This window comes from Cervus canadensis, chromosome 13 (assembly GCF_019320065.1).
Source record: "Cervus canadensis isolate Bull #8, Minnesota chromosome 13, ASM1932006v1, whole genome shotgun sequence".
Classification (NCBI taxonomy): Eukaryota; Metazoa; Chordata; class Mammalia; order Artiodactyla; family Cervidae; genus Cervus; species Cervus canadensis.
Window position 1 is genome coordinate 40103868 of NC_057398.1, and position 18292 is coordinate 40122159.

Consider the following 18292-nt stretch of genomic DNA (forward strand, 5'->3'; position numbering starts at 1 on the left):
TAATTTATATGTTTCAGTGTTACTCTGTCAGTTTGTCCTACCCTCTCCTTCTCCCGCTAGCTAATAGAAGTCAAAAGACAGAGAATGTTAGTCAATTTTTTTATTCTGACTAGTATAGCTTTCACTTGATAACACTATAACATCTACAAGATAGATGTGTATAGAGACAAATGTAAATAACCTAAGTAAATTAGTGAAACTATTTCAACAGTACAGTAAAAGAATTGTTACTATAATCAAATAAATGTAGAAATCTATAAAAGTAAGACCGTTTGAAGTAGGAAATGGCAACCCGCTCCAGGATTCTGGCCTGGAAAATTCCATGGACAGAGGAACCTGGCAGGCTATATAGCACATGGGGTCACAAAAAGTCAGACACGACTGAGCTGCAGCACACACAAGGGTGAACGTATCTGAGTATTTTAAAAGATCATCTCAATAAATGCCAAAATGAACTTAATAAAATTATATACCTATATGTTATTTTTTTAAATCTTTTAAAATTTAGGAATAAAATAGTTCATTACCAGGAACCATTAAATAGTATTTGATAGTTTAATAGGAACTATTAAATAGTATTAAAAGGCAAAACAAATAGCAAACAGCATATGCACAATTTAACACAAGAGGCATTTTCATCAAACTAGGAGCACAACCTGGTTCTGTAATAGGGCATTAAAGAGAAATTAAAGATATACTGGTGGAAATAAAAAGATAAACTAATCATTATCAGCAAATACTTTGTCTCCCACTTCCAGAGAAAATGAAGTCATCAAAGGAGGACTCTGCAGTAAGTACAGACTTACCTGCAGTTTCCCCCACATTTTCCTCTTTCCATTTGGGAGGAATAGAAGAGGTACCCCTTCATGCTTGTCAAGAGTACAGGAATTATCCTTGCCTAGTTTTCAGTCCTAGAATCACTCTATCATTTCTCTGTTACTTTCAATGGCACCTACTTTAAGGCTCTAATCCTCCTATCATGTTCCCTTTCAAGGTCCCAGCCCACAGGACACTACCCAACCAGCTTTCTTCCTGTTTCAGCAACACTGTCTCTCCTTACCCCACCTCCTAATACCCTTCTTCATTCATTCCACCTCCATTCCTACTGGCCTCTGTTAAACTTCAAACAAATAAACAGCTCCCACCTTAGAATTACCTAACTTCCCTATGCCTACACAAATACCATCATGGTTTGAAAGCTCACTTTTTTCATTGCCTAACCTTCTGTTTGTTTGGCCTTTTTTTTGGCACTTGCTGCTGGTTTCTCTCTAAGAAAACAAACTCCATGATGACGAGGGTATTTGTCTGATATACAGGAATCACTCAATAAACACTGGTTGAATGAACATATCTAACAGGACAAAATAGTATTTATGGAACTTATCCCAGTTAGGATCTGAAGGCACAAGCAAATTCCATGAACAGTGACATATATACTCCTTTCTTTCTTTTTGTCATTTTGTTAGACTTCAGTCAAGCCAAGCCTATAGTCATAACAGACTTCCCTATGAACAGTGTGCCTTTAGGGTTAAAAAAAAAAAAAAAAAAAGAGGTGGCAGTTCTCAGCTGGCATCAGCTAGAGTACTGCAATGAAAAAGTCTCATTTTGAGGGTCCTGAAGGATTGTGGGGACAGTAAGTTTTTCCATGAGGGGTGAATTTCTAGTCTACTTCACAAGAAGAGAGAGGAGGGGAATGAGGTATGATCCTCACTGATTAACAGGAAGTAGTAAAAGAACGATTAGGGGCTTAGAAGGGACAAGATTGAGAGACTGTTGACAAAAGGCTATAAGGAAGAAGCACATGATGTCCCTCCTGAAAAGAGTCCAACGTGTAAGAACATCTTTCCCTGTCAATACTCAACAAAAAGCCCCCACTGCAACAAGGCTTATTAACATTCTGGTCAATAAGTCTCTTTTCTCAGCCATTCCAGTATTTGCATGATAAGTACTTGCTGAATAAATTAAGAAATGCAAATGAAATTACTATATAACTAACATACCTAAGAGAATCAATTAAAAATATTTTAATCTGTCAAATGTAGAGTAAGATGCTTAATTTAAAAATTAAAATTAAAAATAGCAGCTTTTACTCAGATCAGCAATGAAGAGTTAGAAAATATAATGGAATAAAACCATATTCAAACTACAAGACCAACAAAATAAATATGAACATCCTAACTAGAAAAGGATGGATGCTATATTTTTAGAATTTTACTAAAATAAAATTTGAGCAAATGAAAGGATATAGCATGGTCCCTGTATTGGAAAAAATAATGAATATTTTAAAGATACTGATTATTCTCATGGCAGGTGGGAGGGCGGCTCAAGAGGAAGGAGATATATGTATACTTACAGCTGGTTCACATTGTTGTAAAGTAGAAATTAACAAAACATTGGAATGCAATTATACTCCAACTAAAAAAATTAATTATTCTCTAAATGAATCTATTGAAGCTAAAATAATTCTAGTGGCAATAATTTTGTCTTTACAAAATTGTTCTAAACTTTGACACAACAGAAAAGAACCCATAAATAATGGGGGGAGGACTATATCCCTGATAGATATTAAAGCAAATTATAAACCTGCTAAACAACACTATAGGGACTTCCCTGGCAGTCCAGTGGTTAAGACTCTGCATTTCCACTATAGGGGACCTAGGCTGGAGAACAGAGAGTCCACATGCTACATGGTGCAACACTGTAGTGTTGGCACAGTGGAAACTAATAAGACAGTCAGAAATAGACTGCAATGAGAATAGAATATAAGATAAAGGAGACTGGGAAAAAATTATTTCTTCATACATGAAAATAAATTTCAGAACTAAATGTTAAAAAAATATTTATGTATGGAAAGGAAAAAATTATGCTAACTATTCACTTTTTGTTAAACATAAATGTTTCCATTTCTAACTAAAAAGAGCAAACCTTCTATACACTTTAAATGATATAACCAGACTATAAATCACCAGAGGGGCAGAGACTTTGGTTAGCCATTGCTATATTTCCAGAACTTCAAATATTATCTGGTACATTGTAGATTTATAAGCAATTTACTTTTTCCAATGACATCATTTGAGTCCATTCCTTTGGATTAAACTTGGACTTTTTTTACATTAAAAAATAGGTTAAAATATCTACAATTTCTACCAAAAAGTCAGCTGAATTGTGATTTACCTGCTCAAAGAGTCATGTCCAACTGTTTGAAACCCCATGGACTGTAGCCTTCCAGGCTCCTCTGTTCATGGGATTTTCCAGGCAAGTATACCGGATTGGGTTGTCATTTCCTACTCCAGGGTCTTCCCGACCCAAGGATCAAACCTGCATCTTTTGAGTCTTCTGCATTGGCAGGCAAATTCTTTACCACTGCACCACCTGGGAAACCCTGAATTGATATAGGGATTGCATTCAATCTACTGATCAAATTGTAAAGTATTGCCATCTTATCATTAAGGCTTTCAATCAGTGAACATGGGACGTTTTTCAAATTATCTGCATAATAGTTTGTAGTTTTCGGGGTATAAATTTTGCCCTTCTTTTGTTAAATACATTCCTAAGTAGTGTTTCTTTTTTGATACTATTGTATATAGAATTATTTTCTTACTTTAATTTTTTGATTGTGCATTGCAAGTATTTAAAAATACAGTTAATTTTTGTATCTTTATCTTGTGTCCTCTAACCCTGCAGAGCTAATTTATTAGTTCTAATAGTTTTTTAGTTATTTCCTTAAGAATTTCTATGTACTTGATTGTATCATCTGCAAATAGAGATAATTTTACTCTATCCTTTCCAATATGAATGTTTTTTATTTTTTCTCTTGCCCAACTGCCCTAGCTAGAACTTCCAGTACAACACTAAACAGAAGTGACAATAGTGGATATATTTGTCTTGTTCCCAGTCTTAGAGGAAAAGCATTCAATCTTTCACCATTAAGCACAATGTTAGCTGTAAGTTTTTCATACATGTCCTTGAGGAAGTTTCTTTGTATTCCTAATTTGACAAGTATTTCATGACAGGGCGTAGATCTCCTTTAATGCTTTTTTCTAAGCTTATTGAGATGATCCTCTAACTTCTGTGTTCATTCGATTGATGTGATACATTACTTGATTTTCAGATATTAAATCAATCTTGCATTGCTAGGATAAAACAAACCAATTCTTACATTCACATAGAATTTTAAAAGACTCAGGATAGCCAAAATAATCTTGAAAAGGAAGAACAAAGCAGAAAAACTTATTCTCAGTTTGAAAACTTAATACAAAGTAAAGGTAATTAAGAAAGAATGAGGACTTTCCTGGTGGTCCAGGGGTGAAGAATTCACCTGCCAAAGCAGGGGACATGGTTCAATCTCTGCTCCGGGAAGAATCCATCTACAGAGGGGAAACTAAGCCCATGTGCCACAACTACTGAAGCCTGCACACTCTAGAGTCCATGCTCTGCAACAAGAGAAGCCACCACAATGAGATGCCCATGCACTGCAACTAGAGAGTAGCCCCCACTTGCTACAACTAGAGATAGCTTGCATGCAGCAACAAAGACCCAGGGCATCCGAAAATAAATAAATAAATTTTTTGAAAAAGGAGAGAGTATGGTACAGGCACAAACAGAGATATAGATCAACTGAATAGACTTGAAAGCCCAGAAATAAACCCATTTATTTATGGCAAATTGATTTTCAACAAAGGTGCCAAAAAACATACAATGGAGAAAGAATAGTCTTTTCAACAAATGGTCCTGAGACAATATACCTGCAGAAAATGAAGTTGAGTTCTTACTTTGTACAATATATAAAAATTAACTCAAAATGGATCAAAGGCCTAAGTGTAAGAACAAAACTATAAAATTATTAGAAGAAAACATAAGGGTAAATCTTCACTACCTTGGTTTTTACTAATTATGAGACATGAACACTACAAGTGCTTCAATCTCAAACATTCAAAGAAATTGCTAGGAAAAGTAACAAAATCCTCAAAAAGAAATGGGGAAAGATAAAAATAGTCAATTCACAAAAGAAGAAATACAAATACCAAATAAATACACACACAAAAAAAATTCCACATCATTGGTTACAGAGAAACAAAAAATAAAAATAAAGCTCATTTGCCTATCAAATTATTGTGTTGTTGAGAGGGGCAAAACAGTACATTAGATACAAATTAATATATAGATATAAATATAGATACAAATACACCTGTATTGTGTGTGTGTACTTAGTCACTCAGTCATGTCCAACTCTGTGACCCACTGAACAGCAGCCCCCTGGCTCCTCTGTCCATGGGCATTCTCCAGGCAAGAATACTGGAGTGAGTTGCCATGCCCTCCTCCAGGGGATCTTCCCAACCCAGGGATCAAATAACACACACACTGTGCATATTGATAAATAGAATATTGTGTGCCATATCAGTAAACAAAGGATGTCACAGTCATCAGCGATTGCAGCCACCACCAGAGGGTGGACAGATGAGCCCTGAGGAAACTCAGGATGTGAAAACACAGGATACTGGCCCCAGATAGCTATGGTGCATGTCAAAGAAATTATTTCACTGAGCCCAGATCTTGCCATACATAGAAAAGCCCTAAATTCCTTAAACTTGAAATATCCAGTTTCCTTTTATTAACAGTAGTCTTTGTTCCTTCTACCTCCGCTTTGTTGCAAAATTCCTATGTATCATAGCTTCCCCCTTGCCTCTTGGAGTAGTTATCTCAGGGATACTTGAAATGCTGTCTCTTGAGCTTGAAATCGCAAAAAATCCCACCAAAAAAAAAAACCAACAAAAAACATAACTCTTGTGGAGCTCGGTGCACACCAAGGTCATGTGTCTGGAGCCTTGTACCAAGGTCACAGAACAAAAATCTCTGGAACTGCCAGCCCCATAGCAACTGTCACCATGAGCCTCGGAATCTAAACCAGCAGTTACCTGATCCTATATATTAGGTAAAATACTCAAGCTATTACCCATCTTATAGCAACTTAACCAATCACCAAATGCCACCCTTCCAGTAGGAATTTTCTTCTGTCCTGGGGCTGTGAAAACTGGCTAATACCCCATGAAAGGGGTCGACACTCCCTTGAGCTGGCCTACTGTTCTAACAGTGTCTCCCACTCTAATAAACTTTATTCTCTCATTCTGCCTCAAGTTTGGAAATTCTTTTTCATCCCACTCACACACAAAGACAGCGCTCAACTGTTAGGTTGAATGTGCATGTTTTTTTCTTCAGTCAACGACATGCACACAGATATTCAATGTGATCTTGGCAAGGCAACAGAGAACAGTGGCATGAATAAGTTCAGTTCAGTCGCTCAGTGGTGTCCAACTCTCTGCGACTCCATGGACTGCAGCACACAAGGCTACCTGTCCATCACTAACTCCTGGAGCTTACTCAAACTCATATGTATCAACAAGAGTCAGCAATGCCATCCAACCATCTCATACTCTGGCATTCCCTTCTACTCACAGCTTCAACTTTTCTCAACATCAGGGTCTTTTTCAATGAGTCAGTTCTTTGCATCAGGTGGCCAAAGTATTGAAGTTTCAGCTTCAGTGTCATCTTTCCAATGAATAATCAGGACTGATTTCCTTTAGGATAGATTGGTTGGATCTCCTTGCAGTCCAAGGGACTCTCAAGAGCCTTCTTCAATGCCACAGTTCAAAACCATCAATTCTTCTGCACTCAGCTTTCTTTATAGTTCAATTCTTATATCCATACATGACTACTGGAAAAACCACAGCTTTGACTAGACGGACCTTTGTTGGCAAAGTAATGTCTCTGCTTTTTAATATGCTGTCTAGGTTGGTCATAGCTTCTCTTCTAAGGAGCAAACGTCTTTTAATTTCAAGGCTGCAGTCACCATCTGCAGTGATTCTGGAACCCAAAGAAATAAAGTCTGTCACTGTTTCCACTCTTTTCCCAACTATTTGCCATGAAGTGATGGGACTGGATACCAGGATCTTAGTTTTCTGAATGTTGAGCTTTAAGCCAACTTTTGCACTCTCCTCTTTAACTTTCACCAAGAGGCTCTTCAGTTCTTCTTCACTTTCTGCCATAAGAGTGGTGTCATCTGCATATCTGAGATTATTGATATTTCTCCCGGCAATCTTGATTCTAGCTTGTGCTTCATCCAGTCTGGCATTTCACATGATGTACTCTGCCTATAAGTTAAATAAACAGGGTGAAAATATACAGCATTGATATACTCCTTTGTTGCCGCCTAACGTGCATACAGGTTTCTCAGGAGGCAGGTCAGGTGGTCTGGTATTCCCATCTCTTTCAGAATTTTCTACAGTTTATTGTGATCCACAGAAAGGCTTTGGCATAGTCAATAAAGCAAATGTAGATGCTTTTCTGGAACTCTCTTGCTTTTTTGATGATCCAGTAGATGTTGGCAATTTGATCTCTGGTTCCTCTGCCTTTTCTAAATCCAGCTTAAACATCTGGAAGTTCACGGTTCACGTACTATTGAAGCCCACCTTGGAGAATTTTGAGCATTAATTTACTAGCATGTGAGATGAGTGCAATTGTGTGGTAGTTTGAGCATTCTTTTGGATTGCCCTTCTTCGGGATTGGAACGAAAACTGACCTTTTCCAGTCCTGTGGCCACTGCTGAGTTTTCCAAATCTGCTGGCATATTGAGTGTAGCACGTTCACAGCATCATCTTTTAGGAACTGAAATAGCTCAACTGGAATTCCTTCACCTCCACTAGCTTTATTTATAGTGATGCTTCCTAAGGCCCACTTGACTTCTCTTTCCAGGATGTTTGGCTTTAGGTAAGTGATCACACCATCGTGGTTATCTGGGTCATGAAGATCTTTTTTGTATAGGGCTTCTGTGTATTCTTGCCACCTCTTCTTAATATCTTCTGCTTCTCTTAAGTCCATACCATTTCTGTCCTTTATTGTGCTCATCTTTGCATGAAATGTTCCTTTGGTATCTCTAATTTTCTTGATGAGATCTCTAGTCTTTCCCATTCTATTGTTTTCCTCTATTTCTTTGCCTTGATCACTGAGGAAGGCTTTCTTATCTCTCCTTGCTATTCTTTGGAACAGTGGCATGATGAGAGATCTTAGTTCCCTGCCCAGGAATTAAATCTGGGTAGCCTGGATGAAAACCAGGAATCCTAGCCACCAAACCAGCAAGGGCTAGAGGCTACAAGCTATTTTTCCCTATATCTTTGCCCCCAGTGAAAAATGCATTTATCACAGAGGCAGAAACTGAAAATGCAGTTAAAACGTTATTATTAGAGACACAGCACAACAAGTGGGAGAGCACATGGAAAAACAGCTTGTTTGGTTGAGACAGAAGCAAGGCAGAGATGCACACCTGGAGAAAGGGTGTGGGCGTCCCCCCTGGTGAGGAGGAGCACAGTAAAGAGGCTGTTAGTCATTTCTATAAGGCAGTTTTTCCAGGTCTTTGTCTTCAGTCAGGCCAGTTATCTGGTTTCTTTTACCACACCTGACCTACCCTGGGACCCTCCCCTGGGGTGTTCATGCACCCCTCAGTCAAGATGAATCTTGAAGTGAAGGCTTCTGAGAGAAGCAAGACTCATTACATCCTGGAATTAACCTCTGGCTTTTTGTTTCAAGGACACTTTGTGCAAATGTGTAATGTCTCCCTTATCTTTTCACCCTGATTATTTAACGTATATGCAGAGTACATCATGCGAAATGTCGGGCTGGATGAGGCACAAGCTGGTATCAAGATTGCTGGGAGAAATATCAATAATCTCAGATATGCAGATGACACCACCCTTACGGCAGAAAGAAAAAGGAACTGAAGAGCCTCTTGAAGAAAGTGAAAGAGGAGAGTGGAAAAGCTGGCTTAAAATTCAACATTCAGAAAACTAAGATCATGGCATCCAGCTCCAATCACTTCATGGAAAATAGATGGGAAAACAATGGAAACAGTGACAGACTTTATTTCTTGGGATTCTAAAATCACTGCAGATGGTGACTGCAGCCATGAATTAAGACACTTGCTCCTTGGAAGAAAAGCTATTAAAGCTTTTAAAGCTTGGAAGAAAGCATATTAAAAAACAGAGACATTACTTTGCTGACAAAGGTCCATCTAATCAAAGCTATGATTTTTCCTGTAGTCATGTATGGATGTGAGAGTTGAACTATAAAGAAAGCTGAGTGCAGAAGAATTGATGCTTTTGAACGTGGTGTTGGAGAAGACTCTTGAGAGTCCCTTTGACTGCAAGGAAATCCAACCATTCAATCCTAAAGGAAATCAGTCCTGAATATTCATTGGAAGGACTGATGCTGAAGCTGAAGCTCCAATACTTTGGTCACCTGATTCGAAGAACTGACTCATTGGAAAAGATGCTGATGCTGGAAAATTGAAGGTGTGAGGAGAAGGGGACAACAGAGGATCAGACGGTTGGATGGCATTGCTGACTCGATGGACATTACTTTGAGCAAACTCCAGGAGTTGGTGACAGACAGGGAAACCTGGCATGCTGCAGTCCATGGGGTTGCGAAGGGTCAGACACGGCTGAGCAGCTGAGGGGCTGAACTGAACTGAACTCCCTTATCTTTTTTCTCAGAAGGGTCTTTGCCTCTCTTTGTCCTTGCCATGATTATTCCCTTGAGGTGTTAACAAGAGACAAAGACTGACTATTTACCTTGTTTCTGATGTTATAACCATTTTCGAGAGCAAATGGGAGGCTGGTGTAAATTCCCCAAGTGGAGTCTACCTATCTCTTCACTCAGAAAATGCAAAGAGGCCACTGGCTGACTGTCAATGTCCAACCTGGATCCTGTCTATCTCTTAAACTCAGGTGGACGTTAAATTACTTTAAAAAAAATTCCCAGACACGCACACACACATAGGCGCAGAAAGGAAGCATACCAAACGGGTATTAGAAGTTATGCCACACCGTAAAATTACAGATATATTACAGTGAGAATAAATGAAATAAAAGGAATTGAAATGTAATAAATGTAATAAAAGGAATTTAAAATGCAATGAAAAAGGGAGTGTTTTAGAGAAACATATAGGCAGCTAATGATCACCAAAACATTTTTGCTGCTATGACCCAAAATCCTGCAATGAGAAAACAGGTATCACAGATACAGTCATCCAAGTAGCAAACACCCTTTTTCGTTACCTGCTTTGGAAGTAATCAGCTGCAGCACTAGTGGCCTTCTAGTTACAATGCCTGACCCTCGAGGGAGAAAGTCCCTAAGAAAAAAAAGAAAAAGAAAGAATAGATTAAAGGAATTTAAAGGAATTCTTATCACTGATCAATTTACCAATCAATATCCATAATTTTCAACCTTTCAATGCAAGACCCATCTTATAAAAGAGGTATTTGCAAAACAAAAAAGGAGGAGTGAGTAAGGGTCCTTATACTGAATATTAACACACATACATTATTATAATGACCTCACTGGAATATGTAATTCTCTCATTTAGTTGGAATTAATAAACATTTGCCTTAGACTACTGTGTATTGTCAACTATTTTTTATTTTCAGAGAACATACATTTAGAAAAACATCTGATGTGGAAGTTAATCCTTAAACTCTTTGGTAATTAAAAAATTCATTGCTTTATCCACTTTCAAGACTAATATTAACACCATCAAATACTGTCCATTTTAAGAGGTAATAAAGGCACACTTAATTGTATCTTCTAAATACCTAACACTTCTCTCCAATACAGTCACACACAAAACATGGGGTTCAGTTCAGTTCAGTCGCTCAGTCGTGTCTGACTCTTTGTGGCCCCATGAACCGAAGCACGCCAGGCGTCCCTGTCCATCACCAACTGCCGGAGTCTACCCAAACCCATGTCCATTGAGTCGGTGACACCATCCAACCATCTCATCCTCTGTCGTCCCCTTCTCCTCCTGCCCTCAATCTTTTCCAGCATCGGGGTCTTCTCAAATGAGTCAGCTCTTCATATCAGGTGGCCAAAGTATTGGAGTTTCAGCTTCAACATCAGTCCTTCCAATGAACACCCAGGACTGATCTCCTTTAGGATGGACTAAGTGGAGATAAATGTTGGGTATGTAGGAAGTAACAGCAGAAAAAATACTGCAATTTGATATTTTGTTTGTTTGTTTTCATTCCTGAAGGAGTTTATTAAAAAGGAGATTTTTTTCAAATAAACATTTTCTTTAAAATGGCATGCTAATATGCACTAGATAAATAAATCTACAGCAAAGAGAGTATTTTATAATTACATCTACAATGCCACATAACTCAGTACAGATTCTGCAATGTTAAAGAGAATTCATAAACATATCTGTAACACTGCTTTTAAACACACTTAGAATGCTTCACAACTTTTAGAAGAGTCATAATTTTAAAAATCACAAAATTCCATTCAAACTAAATTTCAGAACCAATGGTAATGTTTCCCAAAAAGTATCTCCAGGACCACCAGAAAGTATTTTGAACACAGACACTGAGGATCCATCCGGGAAAGATGCAGCATCTAGACTCTTTAACAAGCACCAGGGGACTGATATTCACCATGGTAGGAGAACCACTGGCCTCACCACAGGAAATGTTCCTTAATGATTCAGTGAGTAATAACAGTGTGGGATCTCTTCAAGAAAATTAGACATACCAAGGGAACATTTCATGCAAAGATGAGCACAATAAAGGACAGAAATGGTATGGACCTAACAGAACCAGAAGATATTAAGAAGAGGTGGCAAGAATACACAGAAGAACTATACAAAAAAGATCTTCATGACCCAGATGATAACAGTGGTGTGATCACTCACCTAGAGCCAAACATCCTGGAATATGAAGTCAAGTGGGCCTTAGCAAGCATCACTATGAACAAAGCTAGTGGAGGTGATGGAATTCCAGTTGAGCTATTTCAATTCCTAAAAGATGATGCTGTGAAAGTGCTACACTCAATATGCCAGCAGATTTGGAAAACTTACCAGTGGCCACAGGACTGGAAAAGGTCAGTCTTCATTCCAATCCCAAAGAAAGGCAACGCCAAAAATGCACAAACTACCACACAATTACACTCATCTCACACACTAGCAAAGTAATGTTCAAAATTCTCCAGCCAGGCTTCAACAGTACATGAACCGTGAACTTCCAGATGTTCAAGGTGGATTTAGAAAAGGCAGAGGAACCAGAGATCAAATTGCCTACATCTACTGGATCATCAAAAAAGCAAGAGAGTTCCAGAAAAACATCTACTTTTGCTTTGTTAACTATGCCAAAGCCTTTGACTGTGTGGATCACAATAAACTAGAAAATTCTGAAAGAGATGGGAATATCAGACCACCTGACCTGCCTCCTGAGAGATCTGTATGCAGGTCAGGAAGCAACAGTTAGAAGAGGACATGGAACAACAGACTGGTTCCAAATAGGGAAAGGAGTACATCAAGGCTGTACATTGTCACCCTGTTTATTTAACTTATATGCACAGTACATCGTGAGAAACGCTGGGCTGGATGAAGTACAAACTGGAATCAAGATTCCCGGGGGAAATATCAATAACCTCAGATATGCAGGTGACACCACCCTTATGACAGAAAGCAAAGAACTAAAGAGCCTCTTGATGAAAGTGAAAGAGGAGACTGAAAAAGTTGGCTGAAAACTCAACATTCAGCAAACTAAGATCATGACATCTGGTCCCATCACTTCATGGCAAATAGATGCGGAAAGAGTGGAAACAGTGACAGACTTTATTTTCTTGGGCTCCAAAATCATTGCAGATGATGACTGCAGCCATGAAATTGAAAGACACTTGCTCCTTGGAAGAAAAGCTATGACCAACCTAGACAGCATATTAAAAAGCAGAGACATTACTTTGCCAACAAAGGTCCATCTAGTCAAAGCTGTGGTTTTTCCAGTAGTCATGTATGGATATGAGAGTTGAACTATAAAGAAATCTAAAAAAAAAAAAAAAAAAAGAAATCTGAGTGCTGAAGAATGGATGCTTTTGAACTGCGGTGTTAGAGAAGACTCTTGAGAGTGTATTAGACTGCAAGGAGATCCAACCAGTCCATCCTAAAGGAAATCAGTCCTCAATGGTCATTGGAAGGACTGATGCTGAAGCTCCAATACTTTGGCCACCTGACTCAAAGAACTGCCTGATTTGAAAAGACCCCCGATCCTGGGAAAGATTGAAGGCAGGAGGAGAAGGGGACAACAGAGGATGAGATGGTTGGATGGCATCACCAACTCGACTGACATGAGCTTGAGTAAACTCTGGAAATTGGTGATGGGCAGGGAGGCCTGGCGTGCTGTAGTCGATGGGGTCTCAAAGAGTCGGACACAACTGAGAGACTGAACTGAACTGAATGACATGGAACTACTATCAGTTTTGTAGGAAATTTGGCAGAACACAGCTTCAACACAGATGGGATTTCAGTAAACAACAGCTTATACAACCAGTAAAGGTCAGTGAGAAGGCTGCAAAACCCAAGGCTTTAGCTCCACTGATACTTTTTAAAAGGGCATTACAGGGATAAAATTGAGCAAAATTTCCTCCACTTACAGCAAATTTATTTTGCAAGCACTAGTGTAAATTCTAATAGCCTCTTACGCAGGTTAATAAATTTACTCCTTGACTCCAAAGGCTAAGTTTCATTCGAAATGTCATTGATGTAACTAAAATAAAGAACAGTGACATTACAGATTTGTTTCACTCTTTAAAAAAAAAAATTCTACTGGAATAAATAATATTATTTACTTATCAAAAAATTCACTGAAAAACTAAGAAATCCTAGAGAGATGCTGTGTCCATGGGTCTGTACTTAGGTGTATGAAATCTAATAGGAAGAGACACACATGCACATAGAAAACCATTTAGAAGGGACCAGATAAAATAAGAAAGACTAACACTCTTTTAAAAACATCTCAGTCAACTCAGTTCAGTCACTCAGTCGGGCCCGCCTCTCTGCGACCCCACAGACTGCAGCACACCAGGCTTCCCTGTCCATCCCTAGCAATCTTGAATCCAGCTTGTGCTTCATCCAGCCCAGCGTTTCTCACGATGTACTCTGCATATAAATTAAATAAGCAGGGTGACAGTATACAGCCTTGACATACTCCTTTTCCTATTTGGAACCAGTCTGTTGTTCCATGTCCTGTTCTAACTGTTGCTTCTTGAGCTGCATACAGATTTCTCAGGAGGCAGGTCAGGTGGTCTGGTATTCCCATCTCTTTAAGAATTTTCCACAGTTTGTTGTGATCCACACAGTCAAAGGCTTTGGTATAGCCAACAAAGCAAAAGTAGATGTTTTTCTGGAACTCTGTTGGTTTTCTGATGATCCAGCAGGTGTTGGCAATTTGAACTCTGGTTCCTCTGCCTTTTCTAAATCCAGCTTGAACATCTGCAAGCTCACAGTTTACGAACTGCAGAAGCCTGCCTTGGAGAATTTTGAGCATTATTTTACTAGCGTGTAAGATGAATGCAGTTGTGCAGTAGTTTGTACATTCTTTGGCATTGCCCTTCTTCGGGATTGGAATGAAGACTGACCTTCTCCAGTTCTGTGGCCACTGCTGAGTTTTCCAAATCTGCTGGCATATTGAGTGCAGCACTTCCACAGCATCATCTTTTAGGATTTGAAACAGTTCAACTGGAATTCCATCACCTCCACTAGCTTTGTTCATAGTGATCCTTCCTAAGTGATGCCCACTTGACTTTGCATTCCAGGATGTCTGGCTCTAGGTAAGTGATCACACCATCGTGGTTATTTGGGTCATGAAGATCTTTTTTGTATAGTTCTTCTGTGTTTTCTTGCCACCTCTTCTTAATATCTTCTGCTTCTGTTAGATCCATATCATTTCTGTTCTTTATTGTGCCCATCTTTGCATGAAATGTTCCCTTTGTTTTCTGTAATTTTCTTGAAGAGATCTCTAGTCTTTCCCATTCTATTGTCTTCCTCTATTTCTTTGCACTGATCACTGAGGAAGGCTTTCTTATCTCTCCTTGCTATTCTTTGGAACTCTGCATTCACATGGGTATATGTTTCCTTTTCTCCTTTGCCTTTAGCTTCTCTTATTTTCTCAGCTATTTGTTAGGCCTCCTCAGACAACCATTGTGCCTTTTTAAAAACATCTAAGCACATATAATTAGAAACTCTTTTAATAATCTCCAGGATCTATATTATTAATAGAATACTTGCTATTTGGGATGTTTTCAGTGATCACTTTAAGAAAATCAGACCTACTCTGTGCCAAGGCCTAAAAAGAGAAAGTTAATTTGAGAATCAAAATGGATAAAGGGAAAACAGAACAAAACTCCAGAGCAAAGAGCAGAGGCCCCTGTGTGAGTTATCAGGACCATGAATGAGGTTTCAGTTATACAGATGCCAAGAATAAAATACACAGGTCTGAATGATGGTATTTAACAAGTCAATGAAGTATTTTCTTTAAGAGAAAGAGGTAGGAAGAAAGACGAAAGAAGAAGGAAAGTAGGAAGGAAAAAACGAGGTTTAGTTACTTAAATCCTTTGTGCTGGGATCTGTTTCAACTAATACTTGTGACCATATGTTTATAATGTAGATGTAGTAACAATCCTTTGAATATCATTAAAGCAAAAGAGAAGGTATCATACGTTTTAAATAGCAAACAATTATCATATGTTTGGCTAAAAAGTAAGCCAACAGATATAGCTTACACTTATCTCTACTTTTGTATTAAGTAAACAGAACTTTTCATTAAGAGTAATAGTGGTTTCAAGTACCCACTTCGTGGCTCTAACCAGTTCTACCTGCAACACACATATTCCCACCAAAAGTCAAAAGATTTGGTAACCAAATTCTGCCATTTCAAAGTCTTTTCTGACTTCACAGCAGGATTTGAGTGCAACAAAGCACCAGAGAGAAATTGCTTCTGAAGAGTGATTAACCTGGTTCTCTGAAGATTCACGTCATTCTGGTGATACAGCAGCATGAAAACCATATGCCCAGCACACTCCTGCTGTGAGAGCTGAACCCTCAAATGAAACACAGAGAACCTCGCATAGAGCCCCAATTCTACCACGGAATGGGCAAAATTCTCGAAACCTCAGTTTCCTTTTCTACTAATTTGAAATAATTCTATGAAATCAAATGAAATGCAACACATGGCAAATTTTTAAAAACCAAAGCACCACAGAAAAAAGTAGTACTATTATTATTGCTACAATACAGCTATGGGGTGTTTTCCCTTATATTTTAGCATTCTCTCATCTACAAAAAACAGCTTTGACAATTTTTAACATTTCATGAATGAAATGTGGATCTGAAGTGCCTGAGACCCCACCCGATTGGTCCCCTTGAAGTTGACCAGCTGCACTGGTTTGGAAATCTCAGTTCCTTATTCCAGCCTCAATCGACAGAGAGCCAGGGCACTGATATAAGAATCATGAATAATTCATTAATCACTAAGTACAACCATCCATTTGAATTTCAGGTGGTTGGTTCTCCTGAAAGCAGATCTAATGAAAAAATTACTTCATTGAATTAATGCAGGAAAAAGTGACGGTGCCTTTACTATTACTGTGAATATAAATTATGCACCATTTTCCTCAAAAATGGACCTTCAAGCTAAAGTGAGAAGAGTAATCTGGAGAGATGTAGTATTAAACTGACTCCCTTCTTTAGCCTGAATGCCTCACCGTTGATTGCACTGTACAGATTTTAAGGCAGGAGTAGTGCCTCCCTCTCTATGCCACATAGCAGCATTTGGATTGTGATCCAAATGCCTTACTTCTCTCAGCCCACTTCAACAAAGCACTAACCTACACAGTCTTAACAGCTGGTCTTGAGGCAATAAGTCAATTCTCTTTCATGGTTTCCTGATTCCTGAACAAAAAGTAGAGAACAGTTTCCATGCTATGGTCTAAGAACCACTTTGATAACATTTCTTATTGGCTCTTCCAGAAACTTAGTTACCAAGAAATATGATCACTGTTCAATTACGAAATGAGTGACCCTCAGAAACCTAAAAAAGAGCAATGACTGTATCCGAAAAGCTAAAAGAATTCTCGCCCTTAGCAAATAAATTATGAACATGCTTTTGTTCAATATAGATATTAATGATGACTAACTAGATGGTCTGTTCAATAAATAAATGTTTAACATCTGCCCTTGACTAAAGCCAAGAGGTATAACTCTTAAGCTCCAATAAGTTAATTCAAATAACTGATCCATTCAAACAATCTTAGTCTTAGAGGGAGGCTGTTGATGTTCAGTTGTTCAGTCATGTCTGACTCTTTGTTACCCCATTGTTCAGCATTCCACACTTCCCTGTCCTTCACCATCTCCTGGAGCTTGCTCAAACTCACATCTATTGAGTTGGTGATGCCATCCAACCATCTCATCCTCCATCATCCCCTTCTCCCCCTGCTTTCAAGCTTTCCCAGCATCAGGGTCTTCTCTAATGAGTTGGCTCTTCCCATCACGTAGCCAAAGTATTGGAGCTTCAGCTTCAGCATTGTCCTTCCAATGAATATTCAGGACTGATTTCCTTTAGCATGGACTGTTTTGATCTCCTTGCAATCCAAGGGACTGCCAAGAATCTTCTCCAACACCACAGTTCAAAAGCATCAATTCTTTCGTGCTCAGCTTTCTTTACGGTCCAACTCTCTGATCCATACATGACTACTGAAAAAACTATAGCTTTGACTATATGAACCTTTGTTGGCAAAGTAAGGTCTCTGCTTTTTAATATGCTGTCTAAGTTGGTCATAGCTTTTCTTCCAAGGAGCAAGTGTCTTTTAATTTCATAGCTGCAGTCACCAACTGCAGTGATTTTGGAGTTCAAGAAAATAAAGTCTGTCACTGTTCCCCCATCTATTTGCCATGAAGTGGTGGGACCAGATGCCAGATGCCAACATTTTTGAATGTTGAGTTTTAAACCAACTTTTCACTCTCCTCCTATACCTTCATCAAGAGACTCTTTAGTTCCTCTTTGCTTTCTGCCATTAGGGTGGTGACATCTGCATGTCTGAGGTTATTGATATTTCTCTCAGCAATCTTGATTCCGGTCTGTGCTTCATCCAGCTCAGCATTTCTCATGGTGTACTCTGCATATAAGTTTAATAAGCAGGGTGACAATATACAGCCTTGATGCACTCCTTTCCCAATTTGGAACCAGTCCATTGTTCCACGTATGGTTCTACATGTTGCTTCTTGAGCTGCATACAGGTTTCTCAGGAGGCAGGTAAGGTGGTATGGTATTCCCATCTCTTTAAGAATTTTCCACAGTTTGCTGTGATCCACACAGTCAAAGGCTTTGGCATACTAAATGAAGCAGAAGTAGATGCTGAGGTGGCAAGTGGGAAATAACATGCAAATAGCTACAATAAGCATAACAAGCTCTACGGT

At 38.7% G+C, this 18292-nt stretch overlaps 1 protein-coding gene across 11 annotated transcripts in view; it reads right to left on the reverse strand.

Moving 5' to 3' along the window:
- Positions 1-18292, reverse strand: part of DNM3 (dynamin 3) — a 619318-nt gene that overhangs the window by 495768 nt on the left and 105258 nt on the right. For 10 of the 11 annotated variants that reach the window (XM_043486187.1, XM_043486184.1, XM_043486188.1 and 7 more), the window contains exon 2: positions 10107-10180. The exons of the other annotated variant lie outside the window; for it this stretch is intronic. In XM_043486187.1, coding sequence (XP_043342122.1) covers positions 10107-10180 — 74 coding nt within the window. The remainder of the gene's footprint in view (positions 1-10106; positions 10181-18292) is intronic. 11 annotated transcript variants of the gene reach the window in all.